The sequence below is a fragment of the Mustelus asterias genome, chromosome 13 (genome assembly GCF_964213995.1).
Source record: "Mustelus asterias chromosome 13, sMusAst1.hap1.1, whole genome shotgun sequence".
NCBI classification, from domain to species: domain Eukaryota; kingdom Metazoa; phylum Chordata; class Chondrichthyes; order Carcharhiniformes; family Triakidae; genus Mustelus; species Mustelus asterias.
The window spans coordinates 7,378,441-7,398,300 of NC_135813.1; the positions used below are offsets into that span (position 1 = coordinate 7,378,441).

At 41.3% G+C, this 19,860-nt stretch overlaps 1 protein-coding gene across 1 annotated transcript in view; it reads left to right on the forward strand.

Annotated features, from left to right (window-relative positions):
- The window catches only part of qsox2 (quiescin Q6 sulfhydryl oxidase 2), a 106,181-nt gene extending 87,608 nt beyond the window's left edge, over positions 1–18,573 (forward strand). Inside the window, exons 11-12 of the mRNA XM_078226269.1 lie at positions 3,759–3,947; positions 15,306–18,573. Coding sequence (XP_078082395.1) covers positions 3,759–3,947; positions 15,306–15,871 — 755 coding nt within the window. The 3' untranslated portion in view covers positions 15,872–18,573. The remainder of the gene's footprint in view (positions 1–3,758; positions 3,948–15,305) is intronic.
- Positions 18,574–19,860: the final 1,287 nt, after the last annotated feature.

The window sequence follows — 19,860 nt, forward strand, 5'->3', positions numbered from 1 at the left end:
CAGCATGTCTCCCATAATCCTCAACTCCCTTGTCAATCAAAAATCTATCTAACTCTGTATTGAATAAATGACCTGGCCTGCATTGTGCTCAGTGGAAGAGATTTTCAAAGATTGACAACTCTCCACCTCACCTCAGTCAAAAAATGGGAGTTTTTTCACTGTCCTCTAGTTCTAGGTTCCCCCATCAGAGCAAGGAAGACCAGGTGAGAGATTTGGTGGCTGAATGTAGGAGGAAGGGGGAAATGCATTAGAGGAAATAAGGTGGTGGAAACAATGATGGGGAGAAAGGTAGGATCTAAAAGCACAAAGCAGGGAGCAAAGGCTGGAAGTAGCCCTAAAGGTGCTTCTGGGGTCCAAGTATATGCTCATGTCTGGAAGACAGGCACTTGTTTGAAGTGCCAGCCTACACAACTTGAAAGGCAGAAGTGTAATTTCTATTGTGATTCATGGTAGCCATACAGGAGAGGGTATTCGGCTATTGCAAGTTGTGTTTTCATCATAGCCCTAGAACATCATTGTAGGTTGGTTAGGGCAAGTTTAGGGCCAGTTATAGATGGCAGAGGGAAGTTATGTGTGGAACCGGAGGAGATTGGTGAAGCATTGAACCAATATTTCTCTTCGGTGTTCACGCAAGGGGACATGAATATAGCTGAGGAGGACACTGGGTTGCAAGGGAGTAGAATAGACAGTGTTACAGTTGATAAGGAGGATGTGCAGGATATTCTGGAGGGTCTGAAAATAGATAAATCCCCTGGTCCGGATGGGATTTATCCAAGGATTCTCTGGGAGGCAAGAGAAGTGATTGCAGCGCCTCTGGCTCTGATCTTCAGGTCGTCGTTGGCCTCTGGTATAGTACCAGAAGATTGGAGGTTAGCGAATGTTGTCCCATTGTTTAAGAAGGGGAACAGAGACTTCCCCGGGAATTATAGACCGGTGAGTCTCACTTCTGTTGTCGGCAAGATGTTGGAAAAAATTATAAGGGATAGGATTTATAGTTATTTGGAGAGTAATGAATTGATAGGTGATAGTCAGCATGGTTTTGTGGCAGGTAGGTCGTGCCTTACTAACCTTATTGAGTTTTTTGAGAAAGTGACCAAGGAGGTGGATGGGGGCAAGGCAGTGGACGTGGTATATATGGATTTTAGTAAGGCGTTTGATAAGGTTCACCATGGTAGGCTTCTGCAGAAAATGCAGATGTATGGGATTGGGGGTGATCTAGGAAATTGGATCAGGAATTGGCTAGCGGATAGGAAACAGAGGGTGGTGGTTGATAGTAAATATTCATCATGGAGTGCGGTTACAAGTGGTGTACCTCAGGGATCTGTTTTGGGGCCACTGCTGTTTGTAATATTTATTAATGATCTGGATGAGGGTATAGTTGGGTGGATTAGCAAATTTGCTGATGACACCAAAGTCGGTGGTGTGGTAGACAGTGAGGAAGGGTGTCGTAGTCTGCAGGAAGACTTAGACAGGTTGCAAAGTTGGGCCGAGAGGTGGCGGATGGAGTTTAATGCGGAGAAGTGTGAGGTAATTCACTTTGGTAGGAATAACAGTTGTGTTGAGTATAGGGCTAACGGGAGGACTTTGGATAGTGTGGAGGAGCAGAGGGATCTAGGTGTATGTGTGCATAGATCCCTGAAAGTTGGGAATCAAGTAGATAAGGTTGTTAAGAAGGCATATGGTGTCTTGGCGTTTATTGGTAGGGGGATTGAATTTAGGAGTCGTAGCGTTATGTTGCAACTGTACACAACTCTGGTGCGGCCGCACTTGGAGTACTGTGTGCAGTTCTGGTCCCCACATTACAGGAAGGATGTGGAGGCTTTGGAGAGGGTGCAGAGGAGGTTTACCAGGATGTTGCCTGGTATGGAGGGGAGATCCTATGAGGAGAGGCTGAGGGATTTGGGATTGTTTTCGCTGGAAAGGCGGCGGCTAAGAGGGGATCTTATTGAAACATATAAGATGATTAGAGGTTTAGATAGGGTGGATAGTGATAGCCTTTTTCCTCTGATGGAGAAATCCAGCACGAGGGGGCATGGCTTTAAATTGAGGGGGGGTAGTTATAGAACCGATGTCAGGGGTAGGTTCTTTACCCAGAGGGTGGTGAGGGATTGGAATGCCCTGCCAGCATCAGTAGTAAATGCGCCTAGTTTGGGGGCGTTTAAGAGATCCGTAGATAGGTTCATGGACGAAAAGAAATTGGTTTAGGTTGGAGGGTCACAGTTTTTTTTTAACTGGTCGGTGCAACATCGTGGGCCGAAGGGCCTGTTCTGCGCTGTAATGTTCTATGTTCTATGTTCTATGTTCTAATGCCAGCTCTCTGGGGATCAGCTATTTTAGATTGTTGCCCAGAGCTGCGATATACATTTTGCAATTAACCGGAAACCTCCGATGACGAGATGTCATGATTTGTTTTGCAAGTGAGGTTTTTGAAATTTAACTTAAGGAAATAGTCTTATTTTTAAATTCTTCTGTTTTTGACTCTTCAAGTATTTCTGCAAAATATTTTATTATTTTTAACTGTAAACAAGAAAAAATTATCTTGACGAAGCATTTCTTTCTTGGGCAATATGTCTCGATGATTGGCTGATAGAATCAATATGTTCCTTTGTTTGTCTATAATAAGCATAATGCAGACCTTATCCAACAAAACCTGCGCATGCAGGACCCTAAACTAAATGTCTGCTGTCAGATGTGATTCTGCGATTGTGCAGCATTTGCTGACCAGTCCTGAGTGTGCTAATAGCCACGCTAAAACTAATTTAAGATAGTCAAACTCATAAGGTAGTCCTTTTGCACTTGATTTGATTTATTATTGTCACATGTATTAACATAGTGAAAAGTATTTGTTTCTTGCGTGCAATACAGACAAAACATACCATTCATAGAGAAGGAAAGGAGAGGGTGCAGAATGTAGTGTTGCAGTCATAGCTAGGGTACAGAGAAATATCAACTTAATGCAAGGTAAGTCCATTGAAAAGTCTGATAGCAACAGGGGAAAAAGCTGTCCTTGAGTCGGTTGGTACGTGGCCTCAGACTTTTGTATCTTTTTCCCGACGGAAGAAGGTGGAAGAAAGAATGTCCGGGGTGGGTGGGATCCTTAATTATGCCGGCTGCTTTCTTAGCTATAGTGTCGGCATGGGGGGGACCAGGACAGGTTCTTGGTGATCTGGACACCTAAAAACTTGCAGCATATATTCCTATGTAAGGACACGTTCTCTGCAAACAAAGGAAACATGTTCAAGCCTTGCACCTTTTTTTTGAATTACCCACAAGCTTGGAGAGTCTTATTGTTCTCCATTGCTTTCTGCACAGCAGCACCTCAGCCAATCAGAGTCAACTTACCAGCCGATTAGCATCCTCCTCCTGTAGTATAAATTATGATCATTTGAAATTTAACATTCTTGCATTTGTGAGTGAAAGAGTAAAGTGCTTCAGCAACATATATCCCTTTACAGTTAATTATTGTGAGTTGCAGTGGTAAAGCACTCACTTTTAATGAAGGTTTTTTCTTAGGGGAAAAGTACTTGCATCACAGCTTTTAAGCACAAAAGGAAAGTTGAGCATAATTTTCACCCTGTGGCATGCCCAGTATTTATTATGTGGTATTTGTCAGGATAAATGAGTTAATGTAGCTGCTCAATGTACTTTGGGAGGGAAAATGGAATTGGGGATGTTGTGAGAAGGTAGGTCCTAATCTTTAAAAAGAGGGTATATTGTGCTGGTTTAAAAAATATACATATTTTTCTCTGTTTGTTTAGGTTTTGATGACAGCCCTCAAGTGGTCCTGCAGGTTATCAGGAGATACATTCATCATTTCTTCGGCTGCAGAGACTGTGCACAGCACTTTGAAGAGATGGCAAAAGAATCAATGGATAAGGTGGCCACGTTGGATGATGCCATTCTCTGGCTGTGGAGAAAACACAACGAAGTGAACAACAGATTGGCAGGTAAGAGCGGAGTTCAAGTGTATATCCCCCATACTTTGTTGCCGTAATGTTCAAAAGGTAGCCAGTGACTGGATGTTTATAAATCAAATAAATGGAATGTGCTTCCAGTACTGAAGTAACCAGCTCCCAATTTTTTCAAGAAGTCTAACATCTATGTAGCACCCCTCACAATCTCCCATTCATGTCCTAAAGTGTTTATACCTAATTTAATAGACTTGAAACGTAGTCACTGTTGGAACATAGGAAATGCAGTAGCAAGTTTGCACACAGCCAGGTCCCACAAGCAGCAGTGAGAGAATGACCAGATCATTGCTTTCGGTAGTGTCGGTTGAAGGGTAACTATTAGCCAGGTCACTGTTCTTCAAAAACAGTGCTGTTGTGGGATTTTTTGTGGCGACCTGAAGGGGCCAATGGGGCTTTGGTTTAACAAGACACAGATCTGACAGTGCACCACTCCTTCAGCACTACACTGGGGTTTCAGCCTCGGTTTTGTGTTCAATTCTCTGAACTGCACAGCCTTCTGATTCAGAGACAAAGTGCTACCAACTAAGCAGCAGCTAACGCTTCAAAGAAACATTGGACAATTCAGAATTAACCACTTAAAGCATACACTTCTATGGATGGTTATGTTGTACGCATTGTGCCTCTAAGCAACAGTGTCAGCGTCACTGATATGTACAGTATAAAAAACACAAAACTGATGTCTGTTTGGAGTAAGAACAGAAAAAGCTGGATAAAACTGAGTCAATCTGGTAGCACCTGTGGAGAGAGCAAGATTTGATTTGATTTATTATTGCCACATGTATTAACATGTAGTGAAAAGTATTGTTTCTTGCACGCTATGCAGACAAAGCATACCGTTCATAGAGAAGGAAATGAGAGTGCAGAATGTAGTGTTACCGTCATAGCTAGGGTGTAGAGAATGATCAACTTAATGCAAGGTAAGTCCATTCAAAAGTCTGACAGCAGCAGGAAAGAAGCTGTTCTCAAGTCGGGAGGTACGTGACCTCAGACTTTTGTATCTTTTTCCCAACAGAAGAAGGTGGAAGAGAGAATGTCCGGGGTGCGTGGGGTCCTTAATTATGCTGGCTACTTTGCCGAGACAGTGGAAAAGTGTAGACAGAGTCAAGAGTAAACATTTCCAGTCCATATGACTCTTCTGTTTGCAGTTTGCTTCAGAAGTGAAACCAGCAGGAGGTGATAGTCTCTCACAGCTGTCGCGTAACTGCAAATGACGAAAAGTAAACATTCACTTCCGACCCCATCAAAACGCGCACTCTCCTGACTTTGGCGTTCCTTGCCATTTATTCATCACTGGTTCAGATTCAAGTGCTTCACAGCCAGTGAAGTTAGAGTTTATTTGTTAGTGTCACAAGTAGGCTTACATTAACACTACAATGAAGTTACTGTGAAAATCCCCTAGTCGCCACACTCCGGCGCCTGTTCGGGTTCACTGAGGGAGAATTTAGCATGGCTAATGCACCTAACTAGCATGTCTTTCGGACTGTGGAAGGAAACCGGAGGAAACCCACGCAGACACTGGGAGAATGTGCACGCTCCACATAGGCAGTGACCCAAGCCAAGAATCGAACCCGGGTCCCTGGCGCTATGAGGTGGCAGTGCTAACCACTGTGCCACCGTACAAGTACTTTAGATGCAAAGTCACTATTGTATTCTCAGCAACAACGGCAGTCAATTTGCCCACAGAAAACTCCTACCAATAACAATGTGATGATGACCATATCTGATTTTGATTGAAGGATAACTATTGGCTAGGATACACTGGGGCGGGGAACTCCCCTGCTCTTGAAATAGCGCATTGGGCTCTTTTGCATCCACCCAAGATGGTAGATGGAGATTCTGTTTAACATCTCATCCAAAGGACAGCACCTCCAGTGCAGCACTCACTCCACACTGCACTAAAGTGTCTGGCTTGTTTTTGTGCCCAAGCCTCGGAGAGGACTTAACAGCCGGAAACTTTTGACTCCGAGACTGGAGTGCTACTAACTAATACATTGATTGACATTAAGGTAAAAATTTCTTTGCGGAGATTTATGAAGAAACTGCCAGTGATAAAACTCAATAGTTGCCAGCTTTGTGAGGGTAAGCATTTACTTCATCCCCTTGATGGCCAGGAAAATAAATGAATAATTGTGTGCCTTGGTGTATCGTTATGTGCACATGTTGTTGATTGGTTTTCCTCGTCTCTGGTGACTTATCATGGACTGAACTGTGGGATTTTGAGCAGCTCTGAAGTGCAAAACGTTGACATAATCATTTAACAAAAGTTGCAGCTCATTTACTTCCCCTGGATTTTAAAATGGAATTAATTGCATGCATTGCTTATCCAATGTTAAGAATTTGGGAAGGAACTGTGTAGCTGAGATTCAGCCACTGGGAGGTGCACTGAGCCTGTCTGCCAGTTTCCCACTTGCTTTCTCCTTATCGTTGCCATTGTCATGTTTGTTTGAGTCTAAGTTCTACCTGTTGCAATCTATCCTTTTTTTCCTCCCCATTTTCTTCCTCCCGGGGCAGAATTCTTATCTGAATTGTGGGACTTGCAACAGTAACTTAGGCTTCTGTTTGGCCTGTGACAGGTGAGGCATTATATCAGTCTGCCCCAGTGCTTTGTTGTACCTTTTGGAGATCAGTCAAGAAGGTAATTCACTATTCTAACTCTACATTTGCTCACAATAGTGGCAAGTGCAAACAGTTCAGTCATTCCAAAGACTTGGCCATCTGGCTGAGGAGCTGAGTTCATGGCAGATAATAATTGTGACAATAATCTCTCCCTCCAATGTCAGCAAAATGAAAGAGATAGTCATCGACTTCAGAAAGCATAGTGGAGGATGTGCCCCTGTCTACATCAACAAGGATGAAATGGAGATGATTGAGAGCTTCAAATTGCAAGGTGTCCAGATCACCAACAACCTGTCATGGTCCCTCCATGCCGACGCTATAGTTAAATAAACCCACCAACTTCCTCAGGCGGCTAAGGAAATTTGGCAGGTCCGCTACAACTCCCATCAACTTTTACAGATGCACCATAGAAAACATTATTTCTGGCTGCATCACAGCTTGGTATGGCTCTTGATCTGTCCAAGACCGCAAGAAACTACAAAGGGCCATGAATGTAGCCCAATCCATCAGGCAAACCAACCTCCCATCCATTGACTCTGTCTACACTTCCTGCTGCCTCGGAAAAGCAGCCAGCATAATGAAGGACCCCACCCATCCTGGACGTACTCTCTCTTCCACCTTCTTCCATCGGGAAAAAGATATAAAAGTCTGAGGACACGAACTAACGGACTCAAACAGCTTCTTCCCTGCTGCCATCAGATTTTTGAATGGACCTTTCTCGTATTAAGTTGCTTTTTCTCTATACCCTAGTTATGACTGTAACATTACATTCTGCACTCTCTCCTTTTCATTCTCTATGTATGATATGTTTTATCTGTATAGCATGCAAGAAACAGTACTTTTCACTGTATAGTAATACATGTGACAAATCAAATCTTAAACGATGCTTCATCTCAAATGGTTTTTAAAGTGACCAGGGCAAGTAAAACTAGAAGTTTTTAATTTTATTTCAGTGGAAATTCTGAGAATAAGACAGCACTAAATCGGCTGGCATTGTGCGTGGTTTGCACATTCAACATTACATTGATGCAACCCATGAAGTGTAATTTGAGTGTAAAGTCACCCGAGAAGCACTTGAGATGTGAATTTGATTCTCCTCCTTATTACAGTATAACTGCAGGAGAGTGCAAGGCCATGTTTATAATGCATTCTCTGACTGTCAATTGGTTGGGACTTTTCCGATTTAATTTGATTTATTATTGTCACATGTATTAGTATACAGTGAAAAGTATTGTTTCTTGCGCGCTATACAGACAAAGCATACCACTAATAGAGAAGGAAAGGAAAGAGTGCAGAATGTAGTGTTACAGTCATAGCTAGGGTGTAGAGAAATATCAACTTAATACGAGGTAGGTCCATTCAAAAGTCTGATGGCAGCAGGGAAGAAGCTGTTTTTGAGTCGGTTGGTGTGTGATCTCAGATTATTGTACCTTTTTTGTTCATGGATGTCAGGAGAAAATCCCCAGGTTAGCATACATCAAAACATCTAACCTGCTTTCAGACAGATAGATGGACCTCTAAGCACGTGAATGCTTTAGGTGCTACACTCTTTCTAGTGTCAGGGACAGAATGTTTGTGTTCCCTTCCTCCCGTGATCACATGTTTTGTGATGACAGGCCTGTTTTCTTACCCACTTCATTGTGGGTCCCAATTAAATAATTCCAGCAACAAACTTTTGAGAGTTTAAAAATAAAGAAGGTTATTTATCCTTGCTCACCTACCCTGAATTAAATGTGATGTCTCACACAGACAAGTATTAGATACAGGTGAAGGTTGCAAATCTCCGACTCCCACATGGCAGACCAGTAGTTCCTTGGGTGGTTTCGACGCTTTAAATTTGAAGTGTGGGTCTTGTAAAGCGAAGGATTCGCAGCAGGCTGAGAGGTTTCTTGAAATTGAATTTCTAGGAGGTTTGTTCTTAGGTGAACTTGAAGTTGGGAGAGCTCTTTGCTCTGTTGGAATCTTCCATTTACAAGGTATTGCTGTTCATCACTTTGGCTATTTGAATTACTTGCATTGAGTTTGATGGCTTCTGGTGGAACTGTGCAAACAGCTTGTGTTAATTTTTTGAAATCTAACAGAAAACATGGCAGTCTCAGCATGTGACTTTCCAGAAGTCCAAACCTTTATCCAAGTACATGCTGATTCTAACATCCCTTGTGTTGTAGTTTAACACCTCAAGTGTTTGAGACAGTCGAAGTCTTTGTTTTTGAATGATCCCCTTCAATTTGATAATGCCCTTTTGGATTGATTTCAGGAAATGGCATTGATTTACATCAGTCTGGAATGTTCCTTTGTTTCCTTTTTGAGACGGGGGACTGGCTTCAATCCACAAAAGAAGTCAGGTGACTCTTGGGTGGCCATCTTTTCAGATTTTTGTATCCGGTTTTAAAATATAAAAATTAGTTTCAAGTTCAAAACAGGAAATGAGGTTTCCAGTACTCCATAATACTGTGCAAGCTTTGAGTCGCACTGGTGATCCCATGCAGTGGCAGCTAGTGTCCTTAAACTTCTCTGCTTCTCTAACTCTTTCCTCCTGTTAAGGTGCTTCTTAAAACCTACAACTTAGACCAAGCGTTTGGACATCACCCTGACATTACCTTGTGTAGCATGGTATTGTTTTCCTTTCTAACACTCTCTACATGCTGCCTCAAGCAACAAGCCTTTTGAGTATGCACAGTGCATTTTTTATTTTCTATTTAATGGTGATCTCTCATTTTAAGATTACAAGGTCAAAGAAAAGAATGAAGGAGAACTGGGGAACAGATTTGAGGTGAAAAAGCCAATAATCACTAACAAAACCAGCTCCTTGAAGTCACTCTTCCAGATATTAACTTTTTAAAATAAATGTGCATTTGCTATAAATGCCGTGAGGTGACTTATCAATAATTTGATCCAACAAAAAATCTTGTGCAAACACTTAGTGGAATTCACCAGGTTAACAGAAAATAACTATTCCAGCCAGTGCACCTGGGTCAAATGAGCAGGAAACACATGCAATCTCCAATATACATCTGGTCATTGTATGTTGAGATAGTACCTCACCTGACGAGTTAAGTCTGGTAAGGAGTCTAACAACACCAGGTTAAAGTCCAACAGGTTTATTTGGTAGCAAACGCCACTAGCTTTCGGAGCGCTGCTCCTTCGTCAGGTGAGTGGGAGATCTCCACCTCCACATCATGAGTTAAGTCTGAACAGACTCCTTTTTTTCTTCAACCTTTCTGGCACCAATCTGATGGGCCAAATGGCCATCTTTGTGCTATATGGTTCTGAGATTTTAATCCAGTTAAAGAATTTTGCTGTCTTGAATTACGTGCAAGGCTGCATTGTTAATTAGAAAACAAGTGTTTTCTTTAGTCACACAACCAGCATTTTTTCTGTTTTTACTAATAGTTGGGGAAATTTCAATTAGAGAATTGTGATGATTTACTTAACCTGCCTGCGTGCACATTCTGTGATGTTGTAAACATGTAATATGTAAATTGTGGGTTTTGTTCCGCATCTCCATTGTTGAGTGAGGTCATTGTCTATGAGTTGTATTCAATTACCACTTGAATGCAAGTGGACTGTTAAGTGCTGTTTCGTTAATGTTGCAACAGAAAAGAGAGGGCAGCTTCTGAAAGGCGATTTCTGAATTATTGCAGCCCAATACAGATGGGGTGTCTTCGTTTTGTGAAGGGCCACCCTTAGAGGGCAGCGTGGCCTGTCCGTTTAGGCATTGTTGCTGCAGTTTATTCCAGATATATTTTTCCCTATCTATACCATATACTGAATACCCAAGCCTGTGTAATGATCCATAAAATAGGTCCCATTTACTAACACAAGACCAAATGGCGAGAACAATGATTGATACTGACAAACGTACAATAACACCACAGCAGGGGTGTGCACAAATTAATTGTATTCTGCAGCTGCAGCTACAGCTATCGACTTGTAGTGGCTACTTGTGTGCTTCTGCCCATGCAACTGAATAGCAGTCTGTTTTGTGAGGGTTGGAGGACATGTAGGCTGAATCCCACCAGACAGCTGTGTTGTATCATTTATTTTATATGTTTGCCGCTATAAGCAGTGCAGGACTTGCATGTCTCCAAACAATTAGTTATAAAAACACCAAGGGGCGTTAAGTGAGAGATCACCGTGGTACCTGAGAGACAGTCGCATTGGGAGATACAGCCCTGTTTCTCTCTCTCTCTCTCTCACTCACCCGCCTTCCCCCCCCCCACCCCCCCCCCCCCCCCCCCCCCCCCCCCCGCCCCCGCCCAAAAGAAACATCGCCACCACCACCTCTTCTCTGGAGAGTTATGACACACAACCTGTCATCTGTCAACCAGTAACCAGTGAAAGGGAGAATCCCTCATTCACAGCCCACAAAGTAGGAGCCAGTTGGTTTTGTTTTACTTGTGTTGTAATGAATTGTTAACCAGGCTCAAGGCCTATACACAACAGGCTTCAAAGAAACAGCTGGTAGAGGAGGCAGTTAAAGCTGAACAATGCATCTGTCAGACTGTACCTTTTGGGACAATGTACGCATAAAACTTTCAGCAGTTGTTAGCCTTTCTCATTTTTAAAAAAAACTTCGGAGAATGTGTTTTTTCTAACACATTTTGTATTTGTGTTTATATTTAGAAAGTTCTTGTACAACTTTCACCATCGCAATGCCGTGCAGAAATAGAATTAATTTAAGTGAATAACTTTACTCGCTGCCTTTGGGGTGTTTGTCATCTGTTGTAGACCAGGAATAAATGGTAGAAAGTACAGGACAGTCACCTCGGCGTGTAACTCTCATTGCAAGTAAGGTTTTCCATATATAAGGGATGGTTTTGATTTCCTGCGGATGAAGGTGCAAAGTATTTATACCTTGTAATAATTGGACAATTTGTTACCATTTATGAGGGCAGTTAATCTACAAATTCAGAGTGATTCATAGAATCGTGGAATCTGCAGTGCAGAAGGAGGCAATTTGGCCCGTCAAGCCTGCACTGGCAACAATCCCACCTAAATCCCACCCCTGTAACCCCACATATTTACCCTCCTAATCCCCCTGACCCTAAGGGACAATTTATCATGGCCAATCAACCTAACCCACACATCTTTGGACTGTGGGAGGAAACCAGAGCACCCGGAGGAAACCCACACAGACACGGAGAGAATGATGCAAACTCCACACAGTCACCCGAGGCCAGAATTGAACTCCCCAAATTCATGTTCACCTGATAACAAACCTAGAAATTCGAAAGAAACCTCAGAGCCTGCTGCACATCCTTGGCTTTACAAGACCCGTGCTTCAAATTTAAAGCATTGAAACCATCTAAGAAACCATCTGTCTGCCAAATGGGAGTCACAGATTTGCAACCTTCAGCTGTATCTAATCTTTGTTAAGGCAGAAGATGGTTGTAGAGGGTTGGTTTTCAAACTGTAGGACTGTGACTATCTACAGAGTAGATATAGATAGAATGTTTCCCCTGGCTGTTGAGTCAAGAACTTGGGGACGTAATCCCTGGAAAAGGGGTAGGTCCCTAGGATTATCCGATCTGCAATGACTTGTATTTTGGCCCTGGGTCAAACAAAGACCATGAGTTAATATCATTTACAATAACTTCAATTGAAGTTAAATTCTATTCACTTGCATTCTATCCATATGCTCTTAACTTCTTATTTCTGGATATAGCTGCGAGATGGAAGGCGGCTCCTGAGTTTAGCACGATTCTGTCGTCTTGCTGAAATGTTTTTAATAGTCAATTTAGACAAATTATCCCATAAGCAAAATGGAAGAGATATAAGGAGCATTACAAATATTTGGGAGATTGGTTTTGAAATTTAAAAAGGACGGATTGCGAAGTACTGTCCACATGTTGGAACAGGTAATCCATTCAGCCCCTCGACCTCAAGCCTGTGTGCCCCGATTCAAAACTTGTCTATGTTTAGGGCAAATTATACCTATCAGAAATTGTTTCTCTTAATGCTGATGTCATCTGCCTGAAATTCCCAGAACACCCATACCTGGCTCTGTCAAGGCATAGGATGCATTTTCAGCTCCAAACGCAATCTCTACTCATGTCACTAATTTTATTTTCCCATCATAACCACTATCTCTGGCTTAACCAAACTGGTTGTGACCTCTGTGTCCTCCTTGACCCTAAGCTGTACTCCAACCACCTTTATATTCTCCATCACAGCCTCCCCCCAGCCCACTTTACTTTTATAATATCGGCTCTGCCCAGCTACCACTGAAGCCCTCATCCATATCTGTATCATCTTCAGACTTGACTATTTCATGCTCTGCGGGCTGGCCTTCCCCTCACTAACTTGGTTAAACCTCTGTGCAGGGCAGGATGGATGAGCAATGTTCAGCTGCCTCTTCACTTACTAGCTTTCCATCAAAATAAAATTCTCATCTGTGTTTAAATTTCTACATGCTCTTACCCCTCACTATCTTTGTACCCTTGCCCAGTTCCTGCAACCCCATCCTGAACCCTGATTCCAGCTTCTTCACACCACCGCTTCCAAAAGAAATTCTCTCTGCTCCTCGATTGTATTCTCCTCCTTTTAAGACCCCTCCAAGATATCTATTTGACCAAATACCTCTTGTTTTGGATTAGTGTCCTTTGTTTTAACCCTTACAGGGATACTTTCCAAGCTGTTGAAGTGGTATCAAGCAACACACTGTAGCTTTATTAATCAATGTGGGTGTTTGAACATCAAAATTCATAAGGGCGTAAAAGCAGCACCCTGTGGATGCTGGAAATATGAAATAAAAACAGCAAATGCTGGATGAACTCATCAGGACTGGCAGCTTCTGTGGAGAGAGGAATAAAGTTAATGTTTTGAGTCTATAGAACCCTTAAAACGTTAACTCTGTTTTTCTCTCCACAGATTTTGCCAGATCTTCTGAGTTCAGCCAGCATTTTCGGTTTTTGTTCCATAAGGGCATAGCTTAAAGCTATCTGATTTAGTCATTCTTAGAATGGCTCATATAAAGCGTGTCTGTTAATTAATATAATTTTAACCACACCTAAAGCAAGTAATTTGGCAAGGCAAATACCTAATAGTTACTGCATGTATGATTTTGTTGTCAAGAGTATTGCAGTTCTGCATAGCAAGTTGCAGGGCACTTGTTTCTGATCCCTATGGATACAGTTACTGATGTCCAGGTGCTCAATCCCCTGTTGCTTCAGTGTTTTTTTTTCCCCCAAGGCTGAGTTTGAGCATGGGATTAGTTCTGTCTTTCTGTCCAGTTGGATAATATGAACATTCAGGCAAATTTGTCCTTCATTAAGCACCAAAGCTGAATAACAATAGTAATGGTAAGGTAAATCCATCTGTTTAACCCTGATCTTTGCTTGCAAATTTTAATCTGAGTGCTAGCCAGATGGACGTTGGATCTGATTACAGGTGAAGGGAGAGAAAAAAGCAAGAAGAATCCTCAGCAAACAAGTGCCGATAAATTAATAGTTTTGTGACTGAGGCCAGTTTGCAACAAGAGATGAAAATGAACAGGGTCGTCTTAAGTACAAACAAAACATAGACACTGAATGTCTGTGTTCAGTTACAGCGTTCAACAAACACAGAGGCCATATGTGATACATAGATTGAAATAAATGGAGATGAATTATAACCTTATGTAAAACAATGGCAAAAGATGCAGGTTTCAGCAGAATTTCAGCCCGATCCTTAGTTGATTCTTCAACATAAAGCTCCAGAATCCTATCTTGTACAAACTCCACAAATTCATCCACCTCCACATTCGTGCTGATTAGGTTTAGGCAGCCTATATGTAAATTGAAGTCACCCATTATTACTATGTAACCCATGCATATCTAATTTTCTGACTTGTACCATCCCCGACATTACCATTACTATTTGGTGGCCTCTGAGCAACTCTCATCAATGTTTGCTGCCCCTTACTATTTCTTAGCTCCATCCAATTTATTCTACATCTCAAACCTTTGATCTAAGGTCCTCTCTTACTAATGTAGTGATCTTGTCCCTTATTAAGAGCGCTCCCCTACCTCCTTTACCTTTTTGCCTATCCTTCCTAAATAGCAAATATCCTTGGATATTCTGTTCCCAATCTTGATCGCCGTGTAGCCCTGTCTTCATAATAGCAATGAAATCACATCCATTTACCACAACTTGTGCCTCCAAATCATCAACCTTGTTGCGGATGCTGCGTGCATTCAGATAGAGTGCCTTTAATTATATCTTTTTAACATTATTCTGCCCTCTAATTGGACGTGGGCCAAAAGAAAAGTGGCAGAGCATGAAGAAAAGGAGACAAGTCCTCTCTCTGTCTGACCCCAAAAACCTAAAAGCAACAGGAAACAGATGGATGTTGGTGAATTACAACTTGCTTTTGATTGTGGTGTTATTGTAAATTTTAGATGCAACTGGTTCAAATGCAGATGATTTTTTTATGTATGCATCAAAATTCCAATGCTACTGCGACTTCTGTTCAGTGCCTTTAGCATTAAGAATGTACAATGATTGGGTAGCTTGTCAATACTGCAAGCAAAATAAGGTTCAAGTTTTTTTGATCAATTAGCTAACATGCATCATTTAGAAGAAAAGGTTACTATAAGACTGCAAATCCAAAAAACTTTCATATCTGAGCTTCATTCTAAATATTTGCCTCCATTTTCAAAATGATCTGTGGCATTGGCACTTGTAGTATTGTTTAACTCTTGAGGTTGATTTTATTTTCTTTTGGTTTTGCTTTAGGTGCACCAAGTGAGGATCCAATGTTCCCGAAGGTGGCATGGCCAACTCCGGACCAGTGTCCCAGATGCCATGAAGAGATTCAGGGACTCCATACCTGGAAGGAGGAAGAGGTTCTGGCATTTTTGAAGTCTCATTACAGCGTGGACAACATTTCGTATAAATATAGTGAATATGACTTGCAAGCAAACAAAGCAAGGAAAGCAGCTCCAGAAAGTAATGAAAATGAGGGTAAAAAACAAGTACCACCACCGGAAAATGACCACAAAAGGCAGAAAGGCAACCTCCAGAACCTAGGCCAAAACTCAAGACGCAGTGCCTTGACAAAACCCGAAAATGGTCATCTGGCTGACAGTAACCGGAAAAGAATTTCTTTTGACCAGGATGCGGCCCGCCTGAAAGAGTTTAAACAATCTGTTTCATTTTTTGGAATAGGGTTTTCCAATGTGGACATGAGCCTGTGTGTCATGTTGTATGCAGCTTCCTGTTTTTTCTTAATGATCATGTACCTCTACTTCCAAATGAGATCCAAAAAGTGGAAAACTAGATATGTTTGCCCTTTTGTTTAAGACCATTTCCAACTATGTTACAGAAGGAAAATGGCTCCATGTAGTCATTCTGATGAGGATATTGGTGAACCTTTGTTTTCCCCAGAGCGCACCTTCACTATTTTTTTGTAGCATTTTCAATCTGGGTGATGAAGTGCAAGTTTAGTTCTAACATTAACTTGATCATGAATATGTTTTGCAGCAACTCCGTTACCTTTGGGCGATAAGAAAAATGGGCAATAGGCTTGAATTGCTTGGCTGCCTTTTAAGAGCATTTAAAGACATGCCTCAAGAACTAATTTCGCCCATTTTTCTCAGCAACACTCCTGACTGCTGACTCTTACTGGTTTACAATTCCATGGAGGCTGGACACCCAGTGGTAGCTCACCCAAGCAGCTAATTTTCGCACAAACTGTCTTGACAAATGTCGGGCTACTCGACTCTGGGTAGTAGCCATGCTGCTTCTCCACCTTGAGATCAACCAAATCAAAAGATGTGTAGCTTGTTGAGAACTGGGCAGGGATCTAGCTCACCCCTCTGTCCCCTAGTGTATTTGTCTTCACTACCCTCCCTAACTGATTCCAAACGTCCATCACTCTTTAGTAGAGGAAGTCTCTCCTAATAATTGCTTCAGGTTAATTTCCCGCTATCTTAAATATCTCCCTGGTCCTACATTTCCACCCCTACTTTGAAGTGATATTTGAGTTTATCTTCCTCATACATATGATGACTTCTGTATTTCTCCTTGCGCGCTCCCTCCCCAATCTTGATTTTCTTACAAGCTTTTAAAAAATTCTTTAATTTCATTCTACACAAATTGAAGTGTTTCTATTCAGCATGGGTATCCAGGTAGGTTTTTGTTTAACGTACTAACCTTGTACCTTCTGGCCTGTGAGTTTCAACATCTCTACTCTTTCTTACCCTTACACCAAGGATTAATCTCCTTCCCCTGTGCACCATCTCACATATGTATTCTTTGTGATTGGGCAAGAATTGAATGCAATAATTCATGTCTGACCAATTGTGCAGCCGTGGCATGGCCATTACAGTTCTGGCTATAAGTTTCATCTTTTTTTAATAGCTTCACCTCATTGTCCAAACATTAGCAGTACTGAATGAGCTGTTACTGTCTAGTTACTTTCCAAGATCCCTCTGCTGAATCAAGCACATTCATTGTACACTTATGCACTTTTTTTAAGACCAATGTCTGGTATTTTACATGCGACAACACCACACCAGCATGGACTATACTCCAAATTTCTAGTTTTCAATCAGCCTGAGTCCGTGAAATATTTTGCCTATATTTTTGGAAGGTGTATTTTTCAATGATAAAATGTTAATTAAAAAACTTGCCTGAAATGAAAGCATTCAATTATTTTAACAAATAGTAGTAACTGTATCCCTTTAAACTGGAGCGTGTACTAACCAAAGCCTCGTGCTCATCTGCCTGTGAAAAAGGTTTTGAGGCATTACTGCCATGGAAATCTTTTTTTTACATATTTTGTATAACAAAGGTGCTGAAAGGGGTAGTCATTTGTCTGCCTGTTTATAGCCTGCAAATAGTTAAGGTACTTGTGTCAAGTCAAGATTTGCCTAGTGCTACATCTATTAATTTTAAGCATACAGAAATATTTTTGGTGACACCAGATACTTGCCTGTTGATGTTCAACTGACTGACTGTGTTCACTGAGCAAGTGTCATCCGTTCTGGCACTATGTCCTTTTGCAGGGATGCCAAAATGACTCTTGTTTAATAATGTTAAGTCCCATGTTTCCTTGGCTGTGGTACAAAGGTTGCCCCACTCTGTTCAAACCATCCCTCTCTTTAAAAAAAAACTTTAGATTTGTTGTAAATACAATTGCCAGATCTTAAGAGGCCGTAACAGCAAGCATGTATTGAACATTGCACTAGTACAGTCGTTTAATAGGGTGATTGCTGTTGGGAGGTGACACACATGGCCATGATATTGGGCCAGGGTAGTTTTTTTTTACAATAATTGAGGGCAATGTGGGTGGTGGCTAACACTTCACTCTGATTTGTGCCACAGTCTGACCTACTATAGTCTGAAATGTGTCTAAAAAGGGACCTTGTTTTTGTCTTTTACTAGATTTTCATTTATGCAATGAAGTGGACAAATTGTGATGTCCACAGCATGTGCTGAGACCAAATGTCAACAAGTTCACTGCGCTTCAGGCAGAGAATGGTCCTTTTTGAATTTTATGTGCTAAATACCTGCCCAACTTTGAGGAAGGGACCAATTACCTCGTGTTTCCTTCACCCTTCCCTTTATGTAAAAAAAATCATTTTGAAGAGTCAAATGAATGTTCAGTAGAACTATTTGCAGTATTATCCAGTGAAATATCAACCCAAAACTACCTGCAGCTTCTCCAGAAATTGTTACGCCACTGGAGGAAGTTTCCAAGCTGTCTTTGTCCTGTTACATTTCTAAACCGACCGTGTGCCATTTGTCCATTCAGAAGCTGCCTTCACTTCAGAAATGTTTCCTAAAGATCATAATTGCATGTATTTATTTTGTTCATAGCTGCCTTGTCCAGTTTATTGAAACTGTTGTACTCTGACATATGTGTCAGTCAATGCTGTATGTTTTCATTAGGAAAAAATGTAGGCAGTCTTTTGTACTGAACAGAAATTGAAGGAAACTTAATTCTATTTGAAATAAAATACTCTGCAAAGAACTCCTAAGTCTTTGTATTTATACAGTTATCTCCTGGTTTGGTTATTTTAAAAAGCAGCAATGTACTTGTGAAATTATTTGTGCCGCTTCTTGACCGGCAGGTGGATCTTGTGTATTTCTAATGCAATGAATGATTAGCTTTCGGACATCTTCCCCACATAAGGAGCATTTGGAGAAGTTTAAGGTTCAACGTTACTTCTGCAGGGAAAGGAAGCAGTGTGGGGCTTCAGACCCAAGTAATACTTGCTGCATCTTGCTCTGAGAACCAGATTCTGTGCATACTTGCATGCGAGCGTATACATGCATGTAACTGCACTGAGCTACAGTATTCCCTCAAATGTTCCAAGCAATCTAAAACGTATCCTGCTGTGAACCAAATAGAACAACTCGAGGGACATTGTTCACCTGAATACTGGCCAAATCTTACTGGCAAGGAACCAACAAAACAATTAGTTGCAAAAATAGTTCAACAGATGTTGATGTGAGGTTACCTTCTCAGTTTGTTTAATTTTAATTGTAAATACTAATAGAACTTGCATTTATATAGCACTTTTCATAATCTCAGGAAGTTTTACTCTTTATGGAGAGGAATATTTCATAACACTAAATCAACAAAATATCTAATGTCAGTGCTGACATTCTTGCATAAAAAATAGGAGTAGGCCATTCAGCCCCTCACGCCTGCAATGTCATTCAATATGATCATGGCTGTTTGTTTATCTCAATGCCACACTCCTCTTTAATTACAGAGTTCATTCAAAAGAGAGTTATTGGTGTTCAGAATAATGGGAAAGAATGTATAATTATTTCAATACTAGTTGTTCTGTTTTTTTTCATATGGCTTGCCAAGATAAAATATAGTCTTTGATATCTCTAAACTTAAAAGTAGCATGTCATGGAACAAAATCATGTTGGGAGATGTAGACGACTACCAATCTAACTTAATTGTTTTCCCTCATCATGATAGGCAAAGAACGCTGGGGTTTTTAATTTAGAAAAGCGTAGATTTCAAGGAGGTAGATCTCTTTAGCAATAATGAAAATAGGAGTAAGTCACTCAGCCCTTGGACCCTGCTCTTTCATTCTGTATGATCATAGCTGATCCTCTATGCTATACTCCTGCTCTCTCCCCATACCCCTTAACACAATTAGATTCTAGCAATGTATTTACTACTTAAAGATATTCAGTGACTTAGCCTCAACAGCTTTTGTGGTAGACAATTCCATAGATTCACCACCCCCTCAGTGAAGAAATTTCTCATCTCAGTCCTAAATATGGCCTATCCTGAGACTGTGACCCCTTTGATCTTAGACCA